Raw genomic sequence first — 27940 nt, 5'->3', positions numbered from 1 at the left:
GCCAGGAGGCAGAGAGAGGTGAATGCTGGTGCTCACTTTTCCTTTTTGATGCCTTACAGTCCCTGGCTCATGGAGTGGTGCTGCTCACAGTTAAAGTCTCCATCGAACCTAATCTGGGGTGGGATGGGAACGGGGGCAGCCCTGGCTGTTCTTCGTTCTTCTTGGTTCCTCATGAGGCAGCCGAGGGACAGGAGTAAGACTTGATCTTACAGACATTTAGGGTTGCTTTATAACACCTACCTTAAGTCTAAGTCACTTTGTGTCAGTAGCAGACCTGCCTGAGTTCCACTGAGGCAGGACGCTGTCTCTGGCATTTAGCACCTACCTCATCATAAAACACCAGGGGATTAAGTAAAGTAGCCTTTGTTCTATCTCCACAGGAACTGCTCAGCTCTAACTCCCTGCCTGCTACACATTGAAAAGTGATTTCATTCTTTATTTCTATGTTCTCTCTAAAAAGTTTCCTATGAAAATTCTTTAAGAAAAGGGGGATGGGGAATTAAGTAAAGGATTAATTGCTAGAGTCTTTCCCCTCTGGTCTGGATGCCTCTTGCTTGTCAGGCTAGGGGGAAGTTTGGAGCAATAAACTTCTATTGAACCAAGAGAAAAGAATAACACTTGTAGAAGGAAATATTTTTACACAAGCAAATATGGATTAAACTTACATAAATCCATATACGGATTCATGCATACACATTCATAAATCTCCATTCAAACCAGTTGGGTCCAGCTTACATGCTATCTCTTAATTATATACACATCCATACAAACACACACATCCATACTTATATGTATATACAGAGCAAAAGACCAAGCACCAGTGCAGAAAGAACTCACTCATTCTGGATGAAAAATGAGCTCCAATCTTTATTGCTTGGGGAAAGAAAAGGCTTCTACGCTTTTATTGCTAAATGAATTAAACCCAAGTCTGTAAGAAGAAAGCTTTGTTCCCTTTAGTAAGACTAAACCTGCCTTGTTATTAAGAAAAGAACTGTTCTGTCCCATGGTAAGGAGAAGCCTTCCTGCTCCTTCTGCTCTCTCTACAGCTTCTTCTTTTTTCTTCTTTCCCTCTGCATTACATATTGCTCTTAATATTTTAAGTTGCCTTATAATTTTTAAGTTATTCCACTCTGCATTCTCCTCCTAATTGTGCTCTCTCCTCCTGCTCTGATGTAACAATGCCCTCACTCCCAATGCCTTGCTCCCAATGCTATGTTCCCAAATGCTATCTCTTCAATATTATAACGTCCAATGTAGTCTTTCTTAGTCTTTTTGTACCTTTTCTAGGAGAACAGATCACATGATTTTTCCAAGCACCCCTTTTTTACAAAAGTTCACTAGAAGTACAAACATAAATTCAAATCATAAATTGAGTAGGAAATTTAAAATAGAGAAGGTTTACATGTATATCCATTAAGAGTAATTATCTGGCTAAACATTCATCATCTGTCTCCAGCTCTACAAGTTCATGGAGAATTAAAAGCCATAACTTTGTGACTAAGTTATTAGTGAAGTTTTGTATAGATAAACCTAGTCAATATTTTATCTTCTGTCCTTGCACCTAGAGTAAGTCCACAATTCCCTTTGTATGACCTTTAGTTTATTGTTTTACAACTTCTTGGCATGTGCTCTAAGTCACAGATGCCTTCTTGCTATCTCAGAAGCAATTAACTGGTGACATTTGAAGACTGGCACAGTTCTCAATGTACTTTTGACATCAGAAAGGACTTAAAAGCAGTCCTATTATAAAAGAGCTCAATAATTACTAATATAATTTTAGGAATTCTTATAGAATCATAATTAAGAATTAAGAAATCATCTATTTGTCTATATAGTGTCACTCAAGACAGTACATTTTTGGTGTTCTGCAGAAATCTGCTCAAATCTGCTAATATTTAGTGACTGTTATACATTTTTAATAATAACAGGCAAAGCATATTAATAGCAGGAAACTTTCTTAAAATCACATCTCTTCTGCCTTGTTTGAAGAAGCAAATCCATCATTAACTGTATAGTCCATGGTGGGACCATGGAGAGAAGCATTAGAAACTAGAGAACACTGCAGGCCCTTCTGACCTGTCATGCTTCTTCTGCTTCCAGCATCAGGACAGGCTTTCTGCAGTTCCCTTATCTCCACATTGAGATCACCTCAAATAGAAATACAGCTACCATGTGTTCTTGCTACAAGTTCACTAACCAGAAATATATACAACACTCCGTCCCGTTAGAGCATGCGCTGCTCCCACGATAGAACAGGCTAGACCCATGTGAGTTGGTTCACCCTAACCTGCCAGTCCCTCCTCCAGAAAGGCTTCCTGGCACTCCTAGGAGGTCAGGCGACCTTCCTCTGCTGCCGGAGCATCCTCTCACGCCACTTCCCACTGAGTATCAGCCTCATCTTTCTACCTGTCAGTCTCCTCTCATGCTCTGCAGAGCCACAGAGGGAAAAGGCCGTGTACAATTCATCTTTTCCCTCTGGTTATAGAGCACTGTGACTGTTATGCCTCAAGGCTGGGGCCGAAGGGAGGACTAAAACCTTAAACATTGTCGCTGCTAGATTCTTTACGTGTCTTCTAATTACAGTTTTCAAAAGTTACCTGTCCTGGAAGCAGTAGGTGACAAGGGCCACGGAGGAGGGCTTAGCCCAGTGAGGACTGTACTGGTAGGAAAAGTTGGGGTGCTGTGTTTTCTGCTCCGTGGCGTGACTGTAAAGTTGGAGTTTTTTTCCGTCGTGGCTGGGCTAGACTCCAGGCTGGCAGGTGAAGGATTATGGGAAGGCATTGGAACCTGTGGGGTGAATTAACAAGGGTATATTGTTATGGGAAAAAAAATGAAGACTAGGAAGGCTTAGCAATGGATTGTTTGTGCCCACCATCTCCAAATCCGTGCACTTAAAAGGGGGAGGTAGAGACAGGTAGAGGTCAGGTCATCAGGATGACAACACTCAAGAACAGTATCAATGCCTTTGTTACAAGAAGACAGAGCTGGGAGGCGGTACAGGATCCTAGAATTAGTGTACTCAACGGGCACTCTTAGGTAGATAACCTAGGAAGAGGAGCTCTGTGTTCTTTCCAAACTGCCTGCTTAGAGAAGGAAGCACAGCAAAAGAATGCTGTTCTGTTTCCGGTGAGGCTCTGACAGACGTTCCTCCTCTGGCATCGGCCTGAGGTAGTGCCCTTTAGGAGAAACCTCCTTGGGTTCCTCTAGCCTGAAAGAGTCTGGCAGAGCTTAGCCCTGTGCTCCTTCCCTTGCCTACCCCGGCACATCTCAAGCACACCCACCTCTTTTCCAGAGCTATTGCTCGGTTGTTCTTGGAGCTGTAAAGTCTCTTCTCCTTCCAGTCCCTCCTCTGTCGGTAATGGGGTCGCAGAGGAAGGCCACACACTGCTTATTGTAGAGTGCCCGGGTGTAGGGGACCAAGTCGACTCATTCAGGGCCTGCAGCTGCTCCTGGCCCAGTGGGTGGGGCGTAGGGTCCTGCAGCTTCTCCGTGGAAGCAGCTGAGTTGTCTCCTGTAGCTGAAGCATTGAAACCTCCCTCGCTGCTGGGCAGCAGGCTCCAGTCGGGGTATTCTGCGCTACCTCTAGGGTCTTGTTGGTTGGAGGGCTGCAGGAGGCCCCGCTCCAGTTCTTTGTATTCATCTGAGTACTCAGCGGTTTCCTCTGGTCCCCCGTCTTTGCCAAGAAAGGGCAAGTCCTTCCTGAGGTCCTCAAGGGAGTCTCCCCAAGCTCCTGAGGGGGAGCCCCTGCTCAACATCATGTCTCCATAGTCCAGCAGCTGCCCGGGCCTCTGGACAGGTCTGCGCACGAAAGTGAGGTAAGACCGGATGGGGCCTGTGGTCCTGGGCTCGCAGTTCTCTGAGCGCATGCAGTTCACCAGATAGCAGCTGCCCTCAAACCACCAGGCCAGGTCACAGGTGGGCAAGTCACAGCAAGCGGCCGTGCAGTCTCCCACGGAGAAGGTTTGAGACACCCGCATGATTCTGATGGTTTCCGGGTTAGGTGAAATGATGGCATCGGAGTAAGTCCTGCCCTCAGAGCACTGCTGAGAACTGCCCCCTGAGGACCAGAGTGGTACATGACTCAATTGGTAAGCAGACAAAGGGACTACTCAGAGCTCAAAAGAAGAAACAACAGACGACCCATAAAGACATCGGGAAAATATCCAAGCGGCATCGTACACCCGGGAAATAATCCCAGCACTTTGGAAGTAGAGGCAGGAGGACCAGGAGTTCAAGGTCATCCTTGGGAGCTTGGAAGCCAGCATGGGTGGGCTACATGGCAACTGGTCTCAAGAAATCAAATCAAACCCAACTTCAAATGCAGAATCTCGATTGAAAGATACATGATATATATGCACTTATATGCATGCACACACATGACTTGAAAGTAGAAAGGAGACTACAGGAAGAGGGAAGTTTTGAAAGGAGGGGGAGAAAGAGGCTAATGGCAGAGAAGGGTGACAGACCACCATGCTTTCTCTCATATGCAGAATGTAATACACACACACACACACACACACACACACACACACACACGTATTCCAAGGAAGCCACTTCAGAAAACCGGAGCCTCCTCCATCCCTGGCTATTCGGCCAACCATCAACACTCCCTACAGAAGGGTTCACTGCTATGCTCCCATCCAGACAGTCACCTGTCTCTCCAGCCATTCATCCATTGTTCACTCACTCACCATCCACCCACCCTCTATTCTTCCTCTTACCTCTCCATCCCCCTATTCTTCTTTCTATCCATGTATGTTTTTTCAACCATTCATGTGCCCTTTTACCTATACATTCTTTCTCTTTGTATAATTCCATTCTTCTCTACTTGTGTCTCCTTTTTATGTAACTTACAAGAAGCCCTGTGTAAAAACTAGTTATAGAAGTAACAGAAAAGTACTGTATCTTTGTTTTGTTGATGTTTTTAATAGATTTTTTTAAAAATCTCACAGGCTGATAATAGATCATCTGAAAGGAAAATGTCTAAGGAGAGAAAATACTTGTCCTCCGTACAAATGTCTAATCAAACTTTGTTTGGTTTCTGAGATGGGTCTCACTGTGTAGTCCTAGCTAACTTGGAATTCACAGGGATCCGTCTGCTTCTGTTTCCCAAGTGCTGGGATTAAAAGTGTGCACCACTAAGCCTTGTTTTACATTCCACTTGGTTTTACTCAGATTCTCAATAATAAACTATTCATCTTTCTACAGAGTCACTACAATGGGCACTGGCATACACTGCATAGAGTCTGGCCTATTCTTTTCTGTGACAAAATAGACACAGACCTCAACAGCACGAGAGTTCCTTCCTAGTAAGGGATGGTCATTCACAGCTGTTTTAATAACTGTGGCTTTAGTCACAGACAGTTTCTAACAGGAAACATGTGAAAATAGCTGCATGGTGCATAGGAACCACCTTTGTGTTGCATGTACAGAGATCACTGTAATAGATTTTTAGTAGCACAGTAGCATGATCATTTTTAGTGTCTCATTAGCATGGTAGGTAGGTTAGCAGTATCATGACACAGGGCCAGAGCCAGAAAGTTTGCTCAGTGGGTAAAGATGCATGCTTCCAAGACTGATGGCCTGAATCTATATGGTAGGAGAAGAGAACTGATTCCCATGAGCTTATCTACACACACACACACACACACACACAATGAGTAAATGCAACATAATGCCAAATATCAGCTCTGTGGAAAGACTACTTCATCCAATGTAAGAGAAATTAGATCTGACACACACGTTCCTTTTCCAATTAAAAAACAAAAACGCAACACGTGAAGCTGATGTCTCAAACACAAATCATGTGATAGTTTTGGTCTGTCATTTTTCTGAGAAGAGCTAGATCCAGGACATAGAGGAAACAAAACTACACCCCTTAGGAAGATCAAGAGAGAATGGGGGAACAGAGGTAAGGAACCCTCTCCAAACATTGCATTTTTATGACACCTCTCCTTGATGTATATGAAGACCAAGCCAGAAGTTTCTTCCTGGCCCAGATGGTCAGATGTGCTTTCGTTCCCTTGAAGACATGTGTCCTGTCATGTGGCCTCCCTTCCCCCCAGCCTGGAACCTGCCTGCTCAAGGGTGGAGCTACCGGCTCATTCGTCCTGCCACGCCCANTGCTGGAACCTGCCTTTGCTGCCTGGAGGCACACACGTGTTCGTCCTGCTACTGGACCCTGAGTTACTTGGCGGGAAATTGGGTTCCCTCCCCCTTCCTTTATNCGTGTTCGTCCTGCTACTGGACCCTGAGTTACTTGGCGGGAAATTGGGTTCCCTCCCCCTTCCTTTATAAACTGAGTGTCTGGAAATATTAAATTGAGTCTTGATCAGAATGTTGTCTTGACTCCATTGTTTCTTCCGCCCCGTCTAGATTCCTCTCTTTGCAGGGAACTGCCATTTTCAGTGAACCGTTCGTGTTGTGGACCGCGGGCGGGCCGCAACACTGTCATGCAGCAAGTGAATGAGCGCAGAACCATGTTTAATGTCTGGCCCTGGCCACCATAAACCACGGGAGCCAACACTGACAAGTCTCCCAGGAAATGGCGATGGTTTGCTAATGACTTCCTACCTGCCATGGCTGCCAGCAGCAGCAATGAAGACAGTACTCCTGGTGGGGACACCATTCTGCCTCACACAGGAGGAGGCTTCCAGGGCAGTGGACTTGAAACACTCCCTTTGATGGTTGATGAGCCAGCCAGATGTAGCCTTCTAGAACTTCAAAGAAAACAAAACAGAGACAAAAGAAGAAGAAAGGATTAGGTAAATGGGACTGAAACACATCATTCCTACCCTGTACTCATGTTAACAGGAAAGCTGCTCTGCTCACAGAATAGCGTCATATCCCAAGCAGCCAACTCTCCAGAGAGGTTTGTTGTTGTTGTTTTATTGCTTTTTTTAAAAAAAGATTTATTTTTTTTTATTATATGTGAGTACACTGTAGCTGTCTTCAGACACTCCAGAAGAGGGCGCCAGATCTCATTATGGATGGTTGTGAGCCACCATGTGGTTGCTGGGAATTAAACTCAGGGCCTTTGGAAGAGCAGTCAGTGCTCTTAACCGCTGAGCCATCTCTCCAGCCCTTATTGCTTTTTTTTTTTTAATTTATTTATTTATTTTATATGAGTACACCATTGCTCTCTTCAGACACACCAGAAGAGAGCATCGGATCCCATTACAGATGATTCTGAGCCACCATGTGGTTGCTGGGAATGGAACCTCTTGGAAGAGCAGTTGGTGCTCTTAACCACTGAGCCATCATCTCTCCAGCCCGAGAACTTTGTTAAAATAGCCAGGACAGTTAGTTTCTAAGAAGACAAAACAAGCCGAGCACGGTGGCACATGCCTTTAATCTCAGAACTCAGAAGGCAGAGACAGGTAGATCTCTGTGAATTTGAGGGCAGCCTGTGAATAGTGAGTCCCAAAAGAGGCAGAGCTAAATAATGCCTCAAAAACAAAACAAAAAGCAAAAGGTTTTAGGTCAGTTCACCCTACAGACTGGAAATAAGGGCCAATCAATTGAGAAAAGCAAGGCTCTGTATTCCAGTGCCTTATGGCAAAAGAGTCAACCACTGTCAATTGAGTTTAGCAGAGACTCAAAGGCAGAAGAGAGGAAAGGTTGTTTAGTGGATAAAGGAGAGGCTTCGGGTGTATTGGGAAAGGAGGCTCCTACTATGGGAGACAGTCCTGGGTAGCTAGAGTGAAACACCCAGTGGTTAGTACGGGGAACTCTACTGCATAGTTTAATGCCAACTTGACACAAGCTAAAGTCATCTGAGGAGAGAACCTCAACTAAGAAAATGCCTCTGTGAGATAGGACTGTAGGCAAGCTCTGTGGGGCATTTTCTTTAATTAGTAACTGATGTGGAGGACCCAACCTATTGTGGGTGGGCCATTCCAGGACTGGTGGTCCTGTGTTCTATAAAAAAGCAGGCTAAGCAAGCCATGGGGAGCAAGCCAGTAAGCAGCACCCCTCCGTGGTCTCTGCATCGGCTGTTGCCTCCACGTTTCTGCCCTGTTTAAGTTCCTGTTCTAACTTCCTTTTGATGATGAACAATGATATGGAAGTGTAAAACACATAATTCCTTTTCCCTACAACTGGATTAACTAAGGCAAGAGTGTGTTTGCTTTGTCTGGCTAGTCCCAAACTAGGAAAGGGGGTTAGAAATTAGGAAAGCTATCAATAAAGTCCTGCCTACTTGGAGGTAAGTGCTGGAGAAGGTATTATTTAGCCTCATGAAGTACTAGAGATGGCAGTCCAGCTTCCCAGAAGTCTCTTGGCAGGCTGGCTTCCTGGACTGTGTTATAGATAAAGGGTTGGGTTCCTGGGCAGGTTTCTATTTGTGGGTCAGAGTTCTGCTTTTGTATACGGTCCAGCTACTCCCATTTGTACCTTCAGTGTCTCAGAGCCCGTGTGCCTGTTCTTTCATTTCTAACACGTGACTATGTTATTTACCAGCTCCAATGCCAGGGTTTCTTAGAATTACAGATGGCCAAGTGGTAGAGGAGCTATGTTGTTGTTGCTCTTTGTTTATGGGCTTCAAAGTGTTTGGGTTTGCATAAAATCATGCAAGGCATAGAGTGAATTAATAGCTGTTTTACTGAACTTTCAAATCCATTAAAACCCAAACCTTCTGGCCATTCTGTGATTAAGTTTTTAAAGAGGCAAACACAATCTGGATCCTGATATCATCCATTTAATCACTACTGTATTCTCCCTTACAGAGGGAAATCTTATCCCAGTATTCAGGAGGCACGAGCAGGATGATCACAAGTTCAAGACCAGCTTGGGCTACATAAAACTCTGCTTCCAAAGAGACCAAACTTCCTTATGGCTGGAGAGGTGGCTTGGGCGATCAGCAGGACCTGCTGATGGGTAGACGGAAGGTGAGGGCGAAGGGCAAACTCCAGGGGAGTCAGCAAACACAAGAACAGTTGCCATTACTCAGAGTGGGAGACAGTTCAGGAGAAATGTGGTAGAGCTGCTATGCAGGACACTGTGGGCAGCCACACCAACCCAAGACTTCCTCCGAGGCCTGAGCCAAAGGACAGAGAAATTCAGTCCTGTGTCAGATTAGGCAGCACTTGGGAAGCAGAAGGAATTGGATCCTTGTGAATTCCAGGGCAACATGGTCTACATAGCAAGTTTCAGGATAGCCAGAGCTACATAATAGAGAGACTATGTCTCAAAACAAACAAACAAACAAACAAACAAATACAGTGCAAAGCCCCTTGTGAAGGACAGACATACCCAGTCATACACAGACACAGATTCACAAGACAGCCTTCAGTCCGGCACAAATCCATCCAGACAGACAGAAGTCAGAAGACACAGGGAGCCCTAAAGTAGAGAATTCAATGGTTCTCTTAGTTAAATGACACCAAGGGTAAGTTCTTTACTGTTGGTGACTTGGAGTTTATTATTCATGCCTTTAGTTCATGCAGACATTAATCCTACAACCTTAAAGAACTGAATTACGCAGCCACCAGAAACAGCTTGCACACAAATTCTTCCCCAGAGCTTCCAGATAAGAAGGCAAGTTATTGGGCTGCAGAGATGGCTCAGTGGATAAGAGCATTGACTGCTCTTCCAAAGGTCCTGAGTTCAAATCCACACGGTGGCTCACAACCACCCATAATGAGATTCTGACACCCTCTTCTGGTGTCTGAAGATAGCTACAGTGTACTTATTTTTTTTTTTTAAAAAAATGTAAGTTGTTAAGTAATTGGTCCAGGCTGAAACATTCTCCCACTGAAGGAAGAACGATTCCTCAGGCCCATGAAACTTGCAAGGTCATAACGCTCCTTCTCCCTTGGGTTATGAAAAGTTACAGGTTGAGAAGACTCTTTAAGGGCAGGAGAGATGGCTCAGCAGTTAAGAACACTGACTGCTCTTCCAGAGGTCCTGAGTTCAATTCTCAGTACTGATGGCTCACAGCCATCTGTAATGGGATCAAATGCCCTCTTCTAATGTGTCTGAAGACAGCTACAGAACTCATAAACATAAAATAAATAATTTTTTTTTAAAGAAGAAGACTTTTAAGTAGTGTAGCTGCCTGCAACTGTCTCAGAAAACTCCAGTGTTGTAGTTCTGTGAATGGTCAGCCATGCTGGGTGGGGTTCTTTCTTGGTGATGGAGTTGCTCCTGTAAGTAATGCCAAAGAACTCATTGGTCCATTCAGCTAGATAGAATTGCATTTTTGGAGTACTGTTGCCCTCTCTCTTTTCCCAGGAAAAGCCACATGGCACATCTCAATGGAAACTTGATCTGAGTCTTGATTCGAGTCCCTCATAAATTCTAGCAAATGTATGATACTTTAAGTCACCATTTTTGTAATAATTTATTCTATGGCAACATCAAACTAATACAGCAGGCATGTGGGGTAGACTGGCTGACATTGTAAAATATTATGAGGTCTCATAAACAACACTGAAGGCTAAGAAAGGGTAGTGAGTCCTATTACTTGGGACTGGAAAAACAGAGAGTCATAAACTTCAAGATCAAAAACAAATAGGAGGATTGCAAAGATATGGTTATTACCAGAACTTTGTTTTGGGAACCCGTAAAGAACTAATTTAGAAGTATGTCCACATTGATTGTGGCATAGGCATATATATATATATATATAGATAGATAGATAGATAGATAGATAGATATAGATATATATATATAAGCATTTTTATGGGGTGTAGAAATAGCTTAGGAGTTAAGAGTGCTTGCAGCTCTGAAGAGGTGTCATGACCAAGGTAACTCTAATGAAATAAATGATTTAACTGTAGGCTTGCTTACAGTGTCAGAGGGTTGTCCTACTATCATGGTAGAAGCTTAGTGGCACTCATGGTGCTGGAGCAGTAGCTGAGAGCTACATCCTGATCCACAGGCAAGAGAGATGTCGAGCCTTTTGTGGGCTTTTGAAAGCCTACACCCAGTGACACACTTCCTCCAGCAAGGTGAACACCTACTCCAACAAGGCCACACCTTCTGATCCTGATAATCCTTAAAAAGTGCCACTCCCTGATGACTAAGTGTTCAAATATATGAAATTATGGGGACCATTCTTATTCAAACAACCATATATATGTGTGTGTGTGTGTGAGTGCGCGCGCGCGTGTGTGTGTTCTTATAGTTTCCCTTTTCCAACTCATATTTTTTATTTTTTTCCATAAAAATATTCAAATATTAACCAAGAGAGCTGATTGCAATCTATCTTAATTAAAAAGTAGCTTCTTTGTAAGCTTTAGTCTTGAGTTTTTTTTTTCAAATAAACTGATAGTAAATTTAAATTTTTTAATTTAAAAACTAAAAAACCTAGAGGGGCTGTGATCAGGATGTAAAATGAATAAAAAAATAAATATTTTAAAAAAATTAAAAGCCTAACCAGCACAGGGTCTATCTGTATGTGGGCATGTGCATGTGTGTGTGGTACACATGGAGACCAGAAGAAGGCATTGGAGCTGGAGTTACAAGCAAGAAGAGTCTTCGGCAAGAGCAGTATGCCAAACTGCTGAGCCATTGCTCCAGCCACTCTGTCAACCTGTAAGCTTTCTCATTAGTAGAACAGGTTGAACTGGTAACAGAAGATGACATCAGTGGGATTATACAGTTGCAAAGGGCAGCTGCCACACCAGCAGCAGGAGGAGCAGTGGCAAGGAAGCAGCTAGAGTGTTCCAGGCAGCTGCTGGGGGCAAAGAGCATAGGTTAAAAACTATTGGCCCAGTCTCTGGAAGAATCCCAGGGAGCTGGCAAGTAATGGGTGAAAATCTGTGATATTTTATTCCCAAGAACTATAACTATGTCTGCTGTCCAAAGGTCCTATCTAGGCCTAAGAGCTGTCACAGTAGACACCCTAAGACCTGAAGGTCCCAACCCACAAGGCTTTCCCAGATATTGTAACATAAGCAGGCACAGCCTGCTACTAGAAGGTAGGGAGTACAGCCAAGTGCTAGGGCTACAGGTAGAATAGCCCCATCATAGCCTCCACCTCCAAGTGCTCAGAGACCTAAGTCTCTGGCTTCTAAAGTCAGATACAGTAGGGCTCCTGCTCTTAGGGCTTGGATATGGAAGCCTCTGGGTCAGCACTGGGCATCTGAAAGTCCATTACTACTGACGTCTGAACAGCTATACTCGTATGAGGTACCTTTACCTACTAAGCCATATTGATGGTCCTGGTGGTAGTGTTTTGTTGTTGCTTTTGGGTTTGTGGAATTTTTGGGAAGTGGGGGCAGGGTATCATGCAGCCCAGATTAATTCCAAATTTACTATATAGCCCGGGATGACTTTGAATTCCAGAGCCTCCTGCCTCCCTCTTCTGAGTGCTTGGAATTACAGACATGGATCAGTCACGCTCAGCTCAGTTTTATTACTCAACTACACTTTAACAAAGCTGATGAAGAAAATGCAATACAAGGGGCAGAAACGTCCCAGAATTGATAGAAACTGTTAGGAAATAAGAATTCCCCAGTTCTGAGCAGGTGCTAGAGCGTGAATTTGGATCTTTTCACAATGCATTTGGAATGTAAACTCACTTGATGAGCTATCACAAGGGCAGGGCTCTAATGGATAGGATCTGTGTTATGTGGTGTTTTGAGGTAGGATCAGTGTAGTTTTGGCTAGCTTGTAAAGTAGATTTTCAATGGAAATAGAACAGTAACCTACCAGTTGCTTCATGCCTTTATATTTTATATTTGCGAGAAAGCAAATCTTTCAGAATACTAAATGTAAATTAACTGGGTGTTAAATTGGCATGCTTTTAGATCATATCTGTTAGATTTACTGCTTTTGTAAAGCGGTTACAAGAAAAAATGCATGGATTTTCTGATGTTTCTAGTGAAACTTAACTTTAGTCATCAAAAAAAACTTTTGGCCACATTAAAATAATTCTACTTTTAGTGACATAATTTTTTGGGAAAAAAATGAATTTTTTTCCTGAACATTTTTATCTCAAAAATAACTTTTCCTGGACTGGCGAGGTGGCTTGGCTCGGGGGCTAGGAGCATGTGTTGCTTTCCCAGAGAACTCAAGTTTGGTTCCCAGTTCTCCCACAAGGCAGCTCATGACCATCTCCTCCCATCTCCAAAGGATCCAGCACTCTCTTCTGGTGTCTGTGGGTATCCGGACACATCACCATGCATGCAGCTATATAAACAGTTTTTAAACGTTTTAAAAATGTAACTTGTATTTACTTAAAGTTTTGTGGGTTTTTTTTTTTTTTTGAGACAGAATCTCAAATAAACCAAACTGTCCTCTGACTTGATAGATTAGCCAAAGACGATCATCTTGCCTGAATCCAGGAATTAAGCTGGGTGTAGTGGTACACACACTTTTGATCCCAGCACTCAGGAGGCAGAGGCAGGAGGATCTCTGAGTTTGAGGCCAGCTTGGTCCACATAGTAAGTTCCTTGATAGCTAGGGATATACAGAGAAACTATGGTTTTGTTTTGTTTTGTTTTGTTTTGTTTTGTTTTGTTTTGTTTTGTTTTGTTTTGTTTTGTTTCGAGACAGGGTTTCTCTGTGTAGCCCTGGCTGTCCTGGTGCTCACTCTGTAGACCAGGCTGGCCTCGAACTCAGAAATCCACCTGCCTCTGCCTCCCGAGTACTGGGATTAAAGGCAAGCGCCACCAACGCCCGGCGAAAGCATGGTTTTTAAAAAAGCATTTGTGTAATAGTATCTTATTTTAATTATTTTCTAAATGGGCCTCTAAGTTTGGATCCTAGCACCTAGGTCAGGAAGCTCACAAGTGCCTAGAACCCTAGCTCTAAGAGTTCAAACTCCATGTTGGCATACAGACACAGTCGCACAGAAATCAAAAATAAAAACAAAAGCAACAGCATCCCTCTGTATATCCAAAGCTGGCCTCCAACACTAGGGTTTGAGCAATCCTTTACAGCTCATCATGTGCAAATTCTATTCTTATTTTAATTCTTATAGAAATTCCACTCAATAGGCCTTACTATTTTCTCTATTTTACAGATGAGAACAATGGGGCTTAGAGGTTATAGTTTCCTTAATATGAGGGAGGTCGCCTCTAACAGCTGAACCACAACCTAAGCAGACCATCTTTTCCCATCAGGCTATCTGTCACCCAACACTGCGCACGCGTGCGCACGCACACACACACACACACTCCAACCCCTGCTCCAAACAGACATCCTTATTTCCACAAATTGGTTTTAAAGGGAAAGACTGTCTGTTGGGGGTGAGGGGAACTTAAGTCAAGAACAAACCTTAAACATAGTTACTATTTTATAACTCACCAAAGCTCTCCTTCGGCTCTCTAAACCGTGAGGATGTGAGCTCAGTGACTGTTATCTTTTTGAAAGGACACGCATCCCTGCCTTGGCATTTTACACAGCAACGATGTGGTGTCTGTTCCTGTTACCGGTGGTTCTAAAAATTCCTGCTAAAAAAAAAAAAAAAAAAAAAAGCCGGGCGGGGGTGGCGCACGCCTTTAATCCCAGCCCTTGGGGGGCGGGGCAGGGGGGTTTTCTGAGTTCGAGGCCAGCCTGGTCTACAAAGTGAGTTCCAGGACAGCCAGGGCTACACAGAGAAATCCTGTCTCGAAAAAACAAACAAACAAACAAACAATTCCTGCTGCAGGTTTTTGTTTGTTTTTTGGTTTTTGGTGTTTGTTTGTTTGATCTCCTTTTCAGTTTGCAGAGAATTCAGCTTTCTCAGTGAGTTCTAAGTTTAGAACTGAACTGAAATCTCTACTTTGCCCCATCTGCATTAGAAGTAACTAAAATCATGAGCATCAAATAAAACTTTACATGTGACATAACTTCAGTCTCTCTGAGGAACTTTCCCAGGCACCGTGCATTTCAGGAATAAATTAATGCACACATTCACCTTGAACATTTTTGTGGTTTTTAGGAAATGTGATCTACACTTTTTTCCATTATTAACACAAATGCCACTCAACTTTTCTGCTCAAGCACTCGGAAAAAATATCAACATCTAACCCACAAACGAAAACGTTCAGTAAAGCCAGCAATAAAGATGAGCGTGAATATGCTCCGGCTTGCTTGCTCCCTTCAGACAATTATGAGAACAAATGGTGTTGAGAACGATGACTAGCGATCGCAGCTTTGTGATCCTGATAAATCTGGGCCATTCCTTGGAGAGAATTCAAAGAGCAGGGAAGAAAAGCTTTTACACAGCGTTAAGCTTCTGGTGACGGTAAAGAGAGGAGATGAATGCATTTGGTAAGTGGTAGCAAGGTCCACGACAACAGCACCAAACGAAATTTAAAGGTAATTCTTCAGTCTAAAGCATGCAATTTGAGAGGTTGGAAAGATCCCCAAACCTCCCGCCTCCACGAGACAGGGAAAGCATGAAACCACGCAACTATCCAGGATTGCTTTTCCTAGGTGTCCAGAAGGACCCTTAGAAGTCCCCCTCTTGGCTTTTTTCCCACTGACACCTCCTACCTGCTTGCTGTCGTCGTCCTTGCTGACAGTTGGCCAGCTGGGCTGGGAGATGGGATTCTGCACCTGAGGTGGCTGCTGAAGCTAAACACTGCAAGCTCACTGGAGCTTCGTTCAACACCCCATCACCCAGTTTCATAAACACACTCATACCCTGCATCCCTAGGCAGAGGTAAGGAGGAACCCCAACTACACCCTAGCTAGAAATCCGGGGACCTGGAGTCCAGATTAAAAGCCTCTGACTAAGATACGAAATGCATTTAGCATATGCCAGTACTGAATGAACTTTAAAGAAACCTAAGATTCTTAGGTTTAAGGTTAGCTGCCCAAGTCTCCCTGACTCCACCCTGCTGAGAACCCATCGGATCCAAACAGGAACGCAGGCAGCTGAGTGCGGCTCTTACCTCCATCCCCAGCGATCTCCAGGCTCCGCGGTACTCCAGATCGGCCAGCCGCTGATGTCCAGTTGAGACACCTGCGAGGCACACCTGCAGGCGACACCTGCCCACCCCTGCGGCTGCACAGACAGACGCTGCGAGCCCGCGCTGGTGATTCAGCGCCTTTCTGCCTCCCGGGTTACCAGGGCGACGCATACGCACGCGCACACACGCCCCTAGGGATGGCCTGTGCCGCAGCCCGCACTGCCCCGCTAAGCAGAGGGGCCTCCGTTGTTTCCTGCTCTGGTCCCTCGCCCACCCTTTTCCTGCCATGGTTCTGAACTGTTGAGGGGATAGACGGGTCATCTAGAAAAATGCTCCACCCGGGGAAGCAAGCACTGCTTGGCTCAGACTACTCCAAGTCAAGTCACCTGGCCACTCAAGTCTTGTTTTCAGCCAAGCCTTTTGCCCCCCAACCCCATAACTAATCTGCTTGGTTTCAAGTGCTGCTTTCAAATCAGGATGGTAAACTGGGCCTAGGTCGCCACCGAGCAGAGCAACTCTACTTTGCAGGTTAAATGGGTGCCAAGTGCATTTCAACATTTGTGTCTTGTGGTGGGAAATCTTGAGTCAGAGGAAATTCTAAGTCAGTGGAACACTGTTCCTTGTATTTTTAGTTTTGTAATAAGGACAAGAAAGTGTCTAGGAACTGGCATTAAGGGTGGGCAGAAAGGATGGGCGGAGTATTCTTTACACATCCACGGTGGCTTCATGACTGAGTCGCACACTAGTATAGGCCTGCACTGTCATCTTTGTGGAGAAACACCAGACAGGTTACAAATGTTACTAAATGTCTCCTGTTAGAAAATGGAGATGACCCAAGAACAGTAGTCCACCCTAGGACTCATGCGGCTGAAGCAAGAGCTTCACGCTTTCAAACAATAACACTCTTTCAAACAATAAATAAAAAGCCAGATACAGAGCTGGGCGTGGTGGCGCACGCCTTTAATCCCAGCACTCCGGAGGCGGAGGCAGGCAGATTTCTGAGTTCGAAGCCAGCCTGGTCTACAAAGTGAGTTCCAGGACAGCCAGGACTATACAGAGAAACCCTGTCTCAAAAAAAAAAAAAAAAAAAAAAGAAGCCAGATACAGTTACCAGGCCAGCGCAGGCTACTTAATGAGGCTTTTAAGGGGAGGGGCAGTGAGATGGCTCAGCTTACTTTACCAAGGCTGACTTGAGTTAGATCTACCATAAGACCCACATAAAATTGGAAATGACTCCACAAACTGCCCTCTGGCCTCCTCATGTGTACTTACAAACACCATACATGTAAAAGCATCATACAGGATGAACACGTTAACTAATGCAGATAAAGAGCCACTAAGGAGGTGAAGAGAATAAGCTATAAAACTGAGAGGGCACGGGCCTTTAATCCCAGTCCTACAGTTGTAGAGGCAGCTACATCTCAAAGCCAACATGGTTTACAGAGGGAGTTCCAGGACAGTCAAGGCTACAGAGAGACCATGTTTCAAAAAAACCAAAATAGAAGACTGAGGAGAATAAAAATAAGCATGGACTAAAAGGGGGGGGGGGAATCATTAATTCAGTCACTAAATGGGCTCTCTAGAGGGCAAACACCAAACCTCACTGTAGGAAGACATTTCCTCCTTTCATGGTACATATTAATGATAGCTAGAGAAAAGATGCAGGCAGTGAAGAGCTCCGGAAGGCACGGAGTCACAAGATGAGAATAGTTACATCAGTGTACAACTCTCCCAGCCCTCATATAGAAACAAAACAGACAAAGTCATCAGAGGTCCTTACACATCCCTACAGACTAGAAAATGAGAAACTACCTTCAACTTTCCCCCTCCAAAACAACCAAACTGCTTACCATGAAAAAGAAAATCAGTTTTCCTCTCCTCTGTCCATCATCAGTGTGCTGAATGAAATGCCAGTCTCCTTCAGACTGATGTAAAACTACCCCTCTGGTATTCAGTGGACATTCATTTCATATTGTGGCATTAACCCATTTCAACGTTTCTGCAATGTGACATACTGTGGTCTTCTAAACTTAATTCTACCAAAGGAGTAAGTACCATCCTCCTCTACTACACTGCTCCTTCAAGCCTTAATGTTTAAAATTATGATGAAAATAGACAGTTCCTGCCCTTTCCTTTGTCAGGAGGAAAGGCATACCACCCTATTATAAGTTCAAATTGTTTTTAGGTGTTTAGTTTGGGGTTAACAGGTAAAAATGTCACTTCATTCTAAATTTCCTTATTTTGTCAGTCCTTACTTTATAACCTAGGCTAGCCTTACATTAATGACAATCCTCCTGCCCTAGCATCCAAAATGTCAGGAATTTAATATAACAAAACACATTTGGTGATTCCCACTGAAAAGTAACATGCAGGGCTGCTTTCCCGATGGCAGTAGAGCAAGAAATCCCACCATGAAGTAAAAAGTCGTACTCAGTCTACAAATAAAACACTTTATTTACTGTACATTTTTTCTTTACAGAACATTTACAAAAAAGAAAAAGTATTCTTTATTCACTCTGCAAAGCATTTCCATTTTACCAGTAACAAAACTCAAAGTTACTTTTCTTCTGAATTTTCTTCTTAGAAAAAATAAAAATTCTCACATTGCTAAGCTGGGCTTAATCATTGCCAAGATGAACTTTGTCAGTTACCAGCAAATAACCAACACTAATCGGAACAGTAACTGGGAATCAGAGTGGAGCTGTGACTCATCAGGCACGGTATCCTATCAGCCGGCAAAGTTAAGTCTGATATACAACAGCTGCCATCTACTTACGTTTCTGAACTTACAGAATGTAAGACAATGCCATCTCAAGGATTCAATGGCTTACTTTTTCTCTTAATAAAATGATTTAAAATATATTGGTGCCTAATTCAAACAATAGTTAGCCCTGAGATAATGCCCATTACTTGAAATCCTGATGGCAACAATGACTTTGTTACAAGCTGAGAGGTTATGTCCTTTAAACCAAAGCCCACACATTCTGAACATAAGCATGCTTTGAATTATTACAAACACTAATTCTTATTTCTGAGGACACAAGATACAAAGTAAAACGTTAGCTGCTTTTGATGTAGTAATCATCCAGTTTATTAATTCTTCTGTATTAGACCTAGATGTCCTGAAAGGCTGAGACCTATACAAATTCAGAACTAGTGCTAACAAACGTGTAAAGCTGCAAGTATGTAAAGCTAGAAGTGGGAAGCTTTTCACAATACTACATTCAAGGTGCACAAGAGCCCCCAGTGATCACTCGGAAATCTACCACAGTCCAGTTTTTCCAACCCAACAAGGTCTAAACTTTGAGGAATAAGGTGCCCCTCTTCTGCTCTGAAAAATATTCGATCAAAACGATGCCTACAAGCAGCAGGGATCCTGAGGTTGTTATTTGCTTTCGTGTCCCATGTATACCGGCAATGTTTAGGTTTGCCTAGAAATTCCCAGGCATCAAAAACGTTGTCAGGTAAACCACCACATTTGATAACCTGGCAAGAGAAAGAATAGTATGAAAGAATATTATATATTTACTCCCTGCCCCCAATTTAAAAGGTGTCTGATATTATCATTTGTAGGTACAACTTTTGTGGTTGTTTTTCAAGACAGGGTTTCTGTGTAATCCTAGCTGTGCTGGAATTCACTCTGTATAACTCAGAGATCTGCCTGTCTCTGCCTCCCAAGTGCTGAGATTAAAGCATGGGCCACCACACCCAGCAATAAAGTATTTTAAAAAGTTGATTTCAACTCAGAAGAGAATTAGATCTTCTTATACATAGGGATGCTACAAATACCCTCAACTTTTTAAATTAGAATTCTTATAATTATTATCTTATTTTAATACTTGTTTATCTAACATATAACAGGATTTCTCCTAATAGCTTTTGTGCATATTTTAAACAAAAGCTACAACAGTGTTTTCTAACTTGTATTTCAAGTCCATAAGACTTTAGATAAAATGAATCCAAATTAATTTCCATAGCAATACTCTCCCCACAAACATTGAATCAATTCTGTTACTTACTTCTTGATCTCTTAAATTTGTATCTCCTGCAAATATAACAGTAGTTGAATCTGGAGCCTCTTGCATTTTTTGAAGAACAGTTTTTAATTGACTTATTCGTTCCGCAGAATGTTCTCTGGTACTCTCCAAATGGGATGTCATAAGGCAAAATTCATTTCCACCCAAACTCACCTAAAACAGAATAATTACAATTGAACTGGCCACTGATGCTGATAACAGGCTCCAACGCAGATTAATTAACTGGAATGTATTTACTCAACTGAAACCAGTCAGTACTGTTCCTAAATGAAGAGCAGAAGGTGCAACCCAACCCATGATAACTATTTAGAACAAGAACTATCCACAGAATAGCTCTTCTGTATGTACCCCTTCTCCAGCAGCTCCAGGCCATCCATGGCTCACACCTCTCTAGGATCCAATTCCAAGGTATACAGATGGCTAGAAAAGGTTCCAAACAAGTAAAAGGACAGCAACTTCTCCATTTCATGAAGCCATGAGTTATTTGCAAACTCAGATAACTCTATTTATTGTTCCAACAATATCCAGGCACAGATACATGGAAATAATCACTTAACTGAATGAAGTCATTATCATTTACAATGAAGATACTAGTATATAGAATGTGCTGCAATGCCTACAGAATCATTTTAATTTGTTCAAACCTATAATCTGGATCCTGCCTACTGCTTAAGCTCCAGTCAACACTCCACTACCTCTCCACACTCAGGATGGTGGTTAATATTGTCAAACTTTATAGAATCTAGAATCACCTAGAAGGCAAATCTCTGGGAATATCTAAAGAAATTTGAGATTAGCTTACTTAAGGTGGAAGCCCCACCTTAAAATGTTAATGGGCACCAGTGGGAGATGAGGTCCCAAACTAAAAAAAAGGTGGTGGTGGTGGTGGGGGGTGGGGTAAAGCAAGCTTAACAGCAGAAGTCATCACTTTGCTTTCAGTCTGTGGACACAATGTGATTAGCTGCTCCTGCCTTACCCTACAACTATGTGTCAAAATAAACTCTACTTAAGACTGCCTTTGTCAGATACTTTGTCACACTCTTAGGAAAATAACTGTTTATCACACCACCATGAACATAAGCTCATCCACACGCACAGGTTTACCCTTGCTACCATTTCCACGTCCTGCGCTGAATAAAGGAGACAGGAGAAAACAAGCTGAACGCCACATTCCCTTAATTCCTGAATTGGAGGGCAGCCTGGTCTACAGAAGCCCAGTAGGATCACACCTCCACTGCCATGCCTTCCCTCAACTGTGAGCTAAAGTACTAGTGTGTTCCTTAGAGTTATCTATGTGCTGTGTTATTTTTCTCATTGATATAACAAATGACTTGACAAATGTTCTCCATAGCCAACTGTTGTCACATTCATGAAAACATCTAATCAATTAAGAATTCAACTTTGCATTTTTTATTTTGCATTTTTGCAGATTTATTTTACATTTTAAAGTTTGCATCTAAAATTATGAGACCCAAGTTTTCCGAAACTATTTAATCAATACAGAGAACTACAGTGGGAAATGAAATCTGACTCCAAGAAGTTGTCCTGATCTCCAGACCCCACAGACAGACACAAATAGGGTTTAAAACAATTGTCCCAGTGACATGGCTCAGCAGGTAAGAGCCTCTGCCAAGTAAACCTGAGTTTGATCCCTAGAATCTGGATCCCTAAAACATGTGGTGGAAGGAGTGAACTGAGTCATAGAAGTCCTGACTAACTGATACAGACAGACAGACAGACACAAACACACAAATAAAAATGCCTTTATAAATTTATCTGTAAAGGCAATACACCTTCAAAAACCAACCAAACAAAAAACGCCCCAAACTTAAACTTACATTTACACATAGAAGGTTTCTCATCATTTTGGTATTTGGAAAAGGAATAATCTCTAGACTTTTAAATTTCACTCTTCCTTTCTTCAATAGTATAGCTGTGAAATATCCTTCTTCATTACCTTCAAACATTTGTGGAAAAAAGTATAGGGAAGAAAGTCAATTGACAAAATTGATGGACTGTGTGTTAACTGTATCTTCTACTTCATAAATGACACAATGTAATAGTTGTGCTTAATTTAAATCTGAGAGAAAAGAGCCTTTCAATTGAACAAAAAGGGGGAAATGTAGTTTGCCCTGGTATGGTTTGTATTTTGATGTTAATTCCACTTTCTCAAGAAGGGCTGCCACAACCAGGAATGGATCACATACTCAGGTAAATTCATGTGAACCTCTCCCCATTTTAACTAGTCAAATAAAGGTTAGAACCCACGATTGGCCAGTGGAAGGGAAAAGTGGGGCTGGAGGTTTTAGAGAGGCAGAAGAGATGAAGGAGGAGACAAGGAGATGGAGAGAGAAAGATGGAGGAAGAGGAGGTGGAAGGAAGATGGAGCAAAACCACATGGCCAGGAGGAGCCGCAAGTAGCAAGGGACCTCAAAGCTGAGGCCTAGTGTAGTGCTAGGCGTGCAGCTCATAAATATTTTAACTGTAATTGTGTGTTCTTTGCACGGCTTTATTGGGGTTGGATATTTACCACAACAGAGTACCTTCACTTTACCACAAGCTCCCTCACTATAACAAGGAGCAAATCATTTAAATGGGATCAAATCTTAAGCCTCTACTTTGAAGTAGGTCAACCAAGTGCTATGTTTCTGTCCCTTATCAGAGTTTAACAAGAGATACAAGTGATGTTTAAGTAAGAACAAATAGTTGATAAGGGCATGCCTCGATATTCAATTTCAGAAAATATACAAATCTAAAATTTTAGAACTTTGTTTTCCTAAAAAGAAATACCCATTTCAATTATTTTTCCATTTATTAACATTAAGCTGTAAAATAGCCTATAAATCTTTTAAGTATCTGGTGTCATGTTGAGTTTCCTCAAACCCATTTGTGCCCTTTGTAATAGCCTCTCATTTTTTTTTTTCTTCATTGATCTATTTTTCAAAGAAAAAGGTAGTTTAGGTAGCAAGAAGAGCATTACCTGTAATAATTTTGTAACTGGCTGCTCTCTTCTTTAGGTAGGCACAGTATGGGGGGATAACTTCCTGTAGAAATACCACATCTGGACTGTACCTAATTAAAAAGAGCAATTTACCAAGAGCAGCAAAGCATTCATTTTCAGCTACATAGAGAAAATTCCACAATATATGCACATAAAACAACTGTTACCTGGCCCCCTAGCACTCAATGCTCACACTGACCTCTATCTAGATATAGTTTACTACACCGTGCCATGATGACCAACAGGCTGGGTGTGTAGGGCAGTGACACTTGCCTAACAATCCCAGCATCCCCCCTACACATCACCCACACACAATACACCAGTGGAATTAAAACAGAAAACAGTATATATACTACATTAAGCGTTTGCAATCGTTATATATACACCAAGAGATGTATTCAGTGCTATGCTCTCTTCAGGTTCTCTTAAAAAGCTGTCCAGTGACAACAGCTCTAGAGAATGTGAGTGCTTTAGTCACAAAGCTCTCCTGAGGCCAAAAACAAAACTTTTAGGAAATTTTCACTTCATAACAATACTTATAAATAAAACTATGTATGTAAAGCTTACAATTCTAGAAAGAATCTCACATAAACCGGTGTTCCAATTCACCAAGACCCTCCCAGATCAAAACACCTCAACTCTTATTAAATATTTACTCAGAAACTGACCTTAAAGTCAAATTTTCAAGTATACAACTGTTGCGCTGTAGAACCATTAAAACACTTATCAAAGTCCCTACCATGGAAAAGAGAATGCTTACAAAGCTAGGCAGGAACACACCCCTCGAGCCCTCTCGGGCAGATTGCATCCATCTAATCCATCAATATTCCAGGTAATGAAAGAAATAGTGCTGTTATCTTCTAGAGGAGTTCCAGATGAACTGGCTTCTAAAATGGTTGTATCATTTGCATCCTCGTTGGTTAGATCAACACTGGTAAGATCAAAATAAAGGATTAAAAAAAAAAAACAAATTATGAATTGCTGTAGTTGGGGGTTATGGAGGCAAGAACCCCCACATTTAACACTGGAAGCTGTGGCATACTTGTACTCTCAAAACTGGGAGGCCGGGACCAGTAGATACTTGAGGCCTGTTTTACCTTAAATGGTGAGTGCATGGTCCCAGTGAGAGACAGTCTGAAAAACCAAGGAGTACTATGCCTGGGGAATCCAAATCTGACCTCTGGCTTCCAAATGTAGAGACTGTTTGAATTTTGTTGTACATGTTTGTCCTCAATTTGAAGATATAAACAAATCACTTCTAATCAGGCATTTTTGAGTACAGACTACTTTATACAATCACTGTCTTATACAGTAATTCAGTTAATCTTGATGTTTTCTTACAAGTCTAGCTGTGAACTTTGGGGCAGGAATGACAGCATTACCAATGCATGGTTAACCAAATATCCCCACTGGAAAGTACTGATTTTTCCCATTCTCCTCAGTATTTTGTGGGTTTTAACTATGGAAGCATCTTGTTTATGACTCAACTTTCATCCTGGTTTTACTGCCCGTACTTAACTGAAACATAGTTCAGTTTCAGTTTACTTTAATAGTTCTCAAAAGATTTTTCTAATTCCTCAAGCCTTAGAAATTTAGTAGTTTAAATTCCCCTACAACAGTAACTAGTCGGGTTGGAGAGATAAGAGTACCAACTGCTCTTCCAGAGGTCCTGAGTTCAATCCCCAGCAACCACATGGTGGCTCACAACCATCTGTAATGGGATCAGATTCCCTCTTATGGTGTGGCTGAAGATAGTGACAGTGTACTCATGTACATAAAATAAGTCTTTTAAAAAAAAAAAAAAAGTTACTTGTCCCACAAACAGCAGGTACTTACTTAAATATGGGTTCGTATTTTATTGTGCAGACTACAACCTGTTCTGAAATACCCAAGTGTTCATTGTCACCAATTTTACATTAGCCCTATGTTCTCCTGGAACGTTTCCAACATTCTCTGGCTACTCCCTTACTTCCCAGCACTGTAGATTATTCTAAATCCATCTCCTAGCTCACTTACTCCTGCCTAGAATCAGTCATCCTGTTCTTTCTAGTGGAGATTTGAAGCCAAGGTCTTGATGCAAGATGGTTTAGTACCAATTCTAAAGCAAAATATGAAATGTAAACACCCTCTTTGAAACAAGGTCTGGAAATGTATACCTGCTAGCCTCAAACTTACAAGCTTATAAAGTAGGAACTTTAGCAAGTATATATCCAGATTGCCTTAGGACTCAATACTTTAGCTAAGCTGGCCTCAAACCTTTGGCAATCCTGCCTCAGCTTCCCAAGTAACATAAGCTACTACATCTGGCTAAAATTCATCTGTATGTATAAAAGTATTTTTAAAGAGAACCAAAAACTATGTTTAATGCCAAGTTCCTTTTGGAACTTCACCCATCCCAGAAAGCTTTCTTTTCTAACATTCAATATTATACTTTTTCTGCAGCCTTACCAACGAGAAAAGGCTACGCCATTTCAGAGCATTGTCAGATCTCAGGCCCTTCATTTGTAACTAAAAACATCTAAGAAGAGATCCCTTTAGGAGCACTGGGTCTTTCAGAGGACTTGGGTTCAAGTCCTAGAACTGCAGCATGCATAGCTCATAACTATTTAACCCCAGTTTCAAGGGTTCTAATGCCCTCTTCTGGGGCTGGGCAGTGGTAGCACACGCCTTTAATCCCAGCATTTGGGAGGCAGAGGCAGGCGGATTTCTGAGTTCAAGGCCAGCCTGGTCTACAGAGTGAGTTCCTGTACAGGCAGGGCTATATAAAGAAACCCTGCCTGCAACCAGGCAGAGTTGTTGTCTAACCAACACACAAGTAACTGGAGGAGGTGGGGAGGGGGTACTGGATAGGTGGACTCCACTCCTTATTTATAACCTATGGAGTGTGGAGACCCAACGTTTTCTAAACAACTTTCCACATAATTTTCAGCACAACTGTTTTATGACAATTGCCCGTCTCTTCTGGCTGACACAGACAACTCCCGTGTAAGAGACTCTGGAAAGAACAGTGGCCAATTTGTGTACAAGGCCCAGTATGGCACCTTAGTTTTATTCTGCAAACTGTAGAACAACAACAATGAATATCAGAGGCAGGGCATTGAGACAACAGAAACAGCATACACTAAAAACAAATCTTAAACCTGGCTGGTATGGTTTCTAGTTCCCACAGGCTGAGGCAAGATTGCTAGGAGCTCAATGCCGGCCTGGACTACATACAAACTTGTGCCAAACTAGTCAAACTTGAGACAAACCTGTCTCAAAAGAAAAAAACTATCGTTCTTTGGCAAGAGGAGAGCAGATAAACTATGCAGAAACAAGGAGACTTACAGGTTACCATTCTTCAGGAGAAAATCTCTACCTCCATTTTTTTTTTCTAATCTCCAGTTTACATATCACCAATATTTCAGGTTAGTAAGTGTATTTCAGTAGTCAGGGTTTCACAAACCTTTAATCCCAGTACTGGGCCAATAGAAGGCAAGCCCTGACCACACAGGAGTTCCAAGTCAGCCTGGACATATGGCTCAAATAAGAAGTTCGGGTGGGGAGTGCTAGAATCAGATGCAATGCTAGCAAAAGGGAGGCTGGAAAAGAGCTGGAGGTCAGGATTATTGCAAGCCTCTGTCTCAAAAAAGAACAAATAACAGTAACATTAAACAGAAATTTCGTCCCAGTGTGGTGGTGGGCACTCTAAATCCAGCCCTTTCGATTCTGAGGCTGGTAGATCTGTGTTTGAGGCCAACCTAGTCTACACACCAAGCTCAGGTCAGCCAGGGATAAAGGGTGAGACTCTGCCTCAAAATACATAAAATAATCTGCAGGTTTTTTCTCCTCCAAAGAAATAAGATAAAATAAAATAAAATAAATCACGTTGGAAGCCAGTCCTAGTATGTGCCTTCAACGTGCCAGCACTGAGAGGGCAGAAGCAAACTGTTCTGAGTTCGAGGGCAGCTTGGTTCAAATAGCGAGTTCCAGGCCAGCCAAGCGCTACACAGTGAGACTCGTCCCAAAACAACAAAGACAAGTCCCGCTGGGAAGTGACCCTGCATCCTCGGAAGCATTCCCTCAGATTTCCAGCTCCGGGGCGCCGGCTGCCCTTTTCCAGGTCCCGGTCCTCGGACGCCCAAGCCCCTCCCCGCCCTCGGCGAGCAGCCCGCGACCCCCGTCGCTTACTAGGCCTCGGACTTGAAGGACGTGGGAGGCTGGCGCGGCCACCCTTGGTCGTTCTCTGGCAGTTCGAAGTAGGCGCTCAGAGCTTTCTGAAAAGCAAAGGCACAAGGCTGCAGGGCGCGCCCCGCCTCCCCGGGGAGAGCGGCGGAAGCGAGAGACGCGAACTGACCTGCGTCTGCCAGTCGTTCTCCGGCAGGACGCTGGGGACCATCGTGGTGTCGCATCCCCCAACCAACGCAAAGCCCAGGCACTGAAGCCGCCGCCTCTTCACCCGGTCCTCCTCCGTCTGTGCTGCTTCGGGCGCCGCCGCCGCCGGCCCTGCCGGCCCTGCGGGCTCCGCCGCATCGGAACTGCTGCCGGACGCCATCGCCGCAGGGTCCCCTCAAAACACCCGCTCTTCACGCTGCCTCCCGCGCGACTGATCGCGAACGCCGGAACCTGAGCAGGCGCGCAGCGTGCGAGCGCGTCCGCGTCAACCTTCCGGTGGAGAAGACCGCCCTCTCTGGTTCCGGGCCGCGGCCAGCGAGGCGCAGATGGGGAGGGGGAGGGGGAGGGGGGAGGGAAGGGAGGGGGCGGAGGAGGCCTGAAGGTTGCGCGTGCGCGCTGGGGCGCTAAAGAGTGAAGGTTACCCGTGATCATCTAGGACCAGGGCGACCAGGGCGCGCGATCCTTTCTCCCGAGCACGACGCGACACCGGCCGGGCTTGCAGACTTGACCTTCCACACCCTTGTCCTCTCACAAACGTCTCTTCCAGAGTTCATTCTCGCAGAGCCCAGACTCTTGCTTTGCGTCCACGATGAGCAGCATGACCCAGAACCTACGAGAAGTAATGAAGGTTATGTTCAAAGTTCCCGGTTTTGATAGAGTTTTGGAAAAGGTATATTTAT

The 27940-nt window shown here is 43.4% G+C and overlaps 3 protein-coding genes across 3 annotated transcripts in view; 1 reads left to right on the top strand and 2 right to left on the bottom strand.

The window, feature by feature from the left end:
• The window catches only part of Kiaa0319 (KIAA0319 ortholog), a 63904-nt gene extending 47938 nt beyond the window's left edge, over positions 1 to 15966 (bottom strand). Inside the window, exons 1-4 of the mRNA XM_021180546.2 lie at positions 15831 to 15966; positions 6574 to 6719; positions 3282 to 4057; positions 2598 to 2787 (exon numbers count right to left, since the gene is read on the bottom strand). Of these exons, the coding sequence (XP_021036205.1) occupies positions 2598 to 2787; positions 3282 to 4057; positions 6574 to 6628 (1021 nt within the window). The 5' untranslated portion in view covers positions 6629 to 6719; positions 15831 to 15966. The remainder of the gene's footprint in view (positions 1 to 2597; positions 2788 to 3281; positions 4058 to 6573; positions 6720 to 15830) is intronic.
• Positions 15967 to 18186: 2220 nt separating this feature from the next.
• Positions 18187 to 27508, bottom strand: Tdp2 (tyrosyl-DNA phosphodiesterase 2). Its single transcript, XM_021180297.2, has 7 exons — positions 27223 to 27508; positions 27057 to 27142; positions 23647 to 23817; positions 22866 to 22957; positions 21724 to 21842; positions 19868 to 20038; positions 18187 to 19334 (listed from the first exon to the last, which is right to left on the bottom strand). The coding sequence occupies exons 1-7, from the start codon at positions 27418 to 27420 to the stop codon at positions 19059 to 19061; spliced, it is 1113 nt and encodes a 370-aa protein (XP_021035956.1). The 5' UTR covers positions 27421 to 27508; the 3' UTR covers positions 18187 to 19058.
• A 112-nt stretch (positions 27509 to 27620) lies between these two features.
• The window catches only part of Acot13 (acyl-CoA thioesterase 13), an 8376-nt gene continuing 8056 nt past the window's right edge, over positions 27621 to 27940 (top strand). The window contains exon 1 of the mRNA XM_021180483.2: positions 27621 to 27930. Within this exon, the coding sequence (XP_021036142.1) occupies positions 27850 to 27930 (81 nt within the window). The 5' untranslated portion in view covers positions 27621 to 27849. The remainder of the gene's footprint in view (positions 27931 to 27940) is intronic.

This window comes from Mus caroli, chromosome 13 (assembly GCF_900094665.2).
Source record: "Mus caroli chromosome 13, CAROLI_EIJ_v1.1, whole genome shotgun sequence".
NCBI lineage: Eukaryota > Metazoa > Chordata > Mammalia > Rodentia > Muridae > Mus > Mus caroli.
The sequence above is the reverse complement of the archived record's forward strand: the minus strand, read 5'-3'. Positions and strand labels throughout refer to the sequence as shown.

Coding starts and splice junctions, on each gene's coding strand:
- Tdp2 (XM_021180297.2), bottom strand. CDS start 27,420: ATGGCGTCCGGCAGCAGTTCCGATGCGGCGGAGCCCGCAGGGCCGGCA. Junction 27,143..27,222: donor AGAACGACTGGCAGACGCAG/GTCAGTTCGCGT, acceptor TTTGCTTTTCAG/AAAGCTCTGAGCGCCTACTT. Junction 21,843..22,865: donor CAGTTACAAAATTATTACAG/GTAATGCTCTTC, acceptor AAATGTTTGAAG/GTAATGAAGAAGGATATTTC.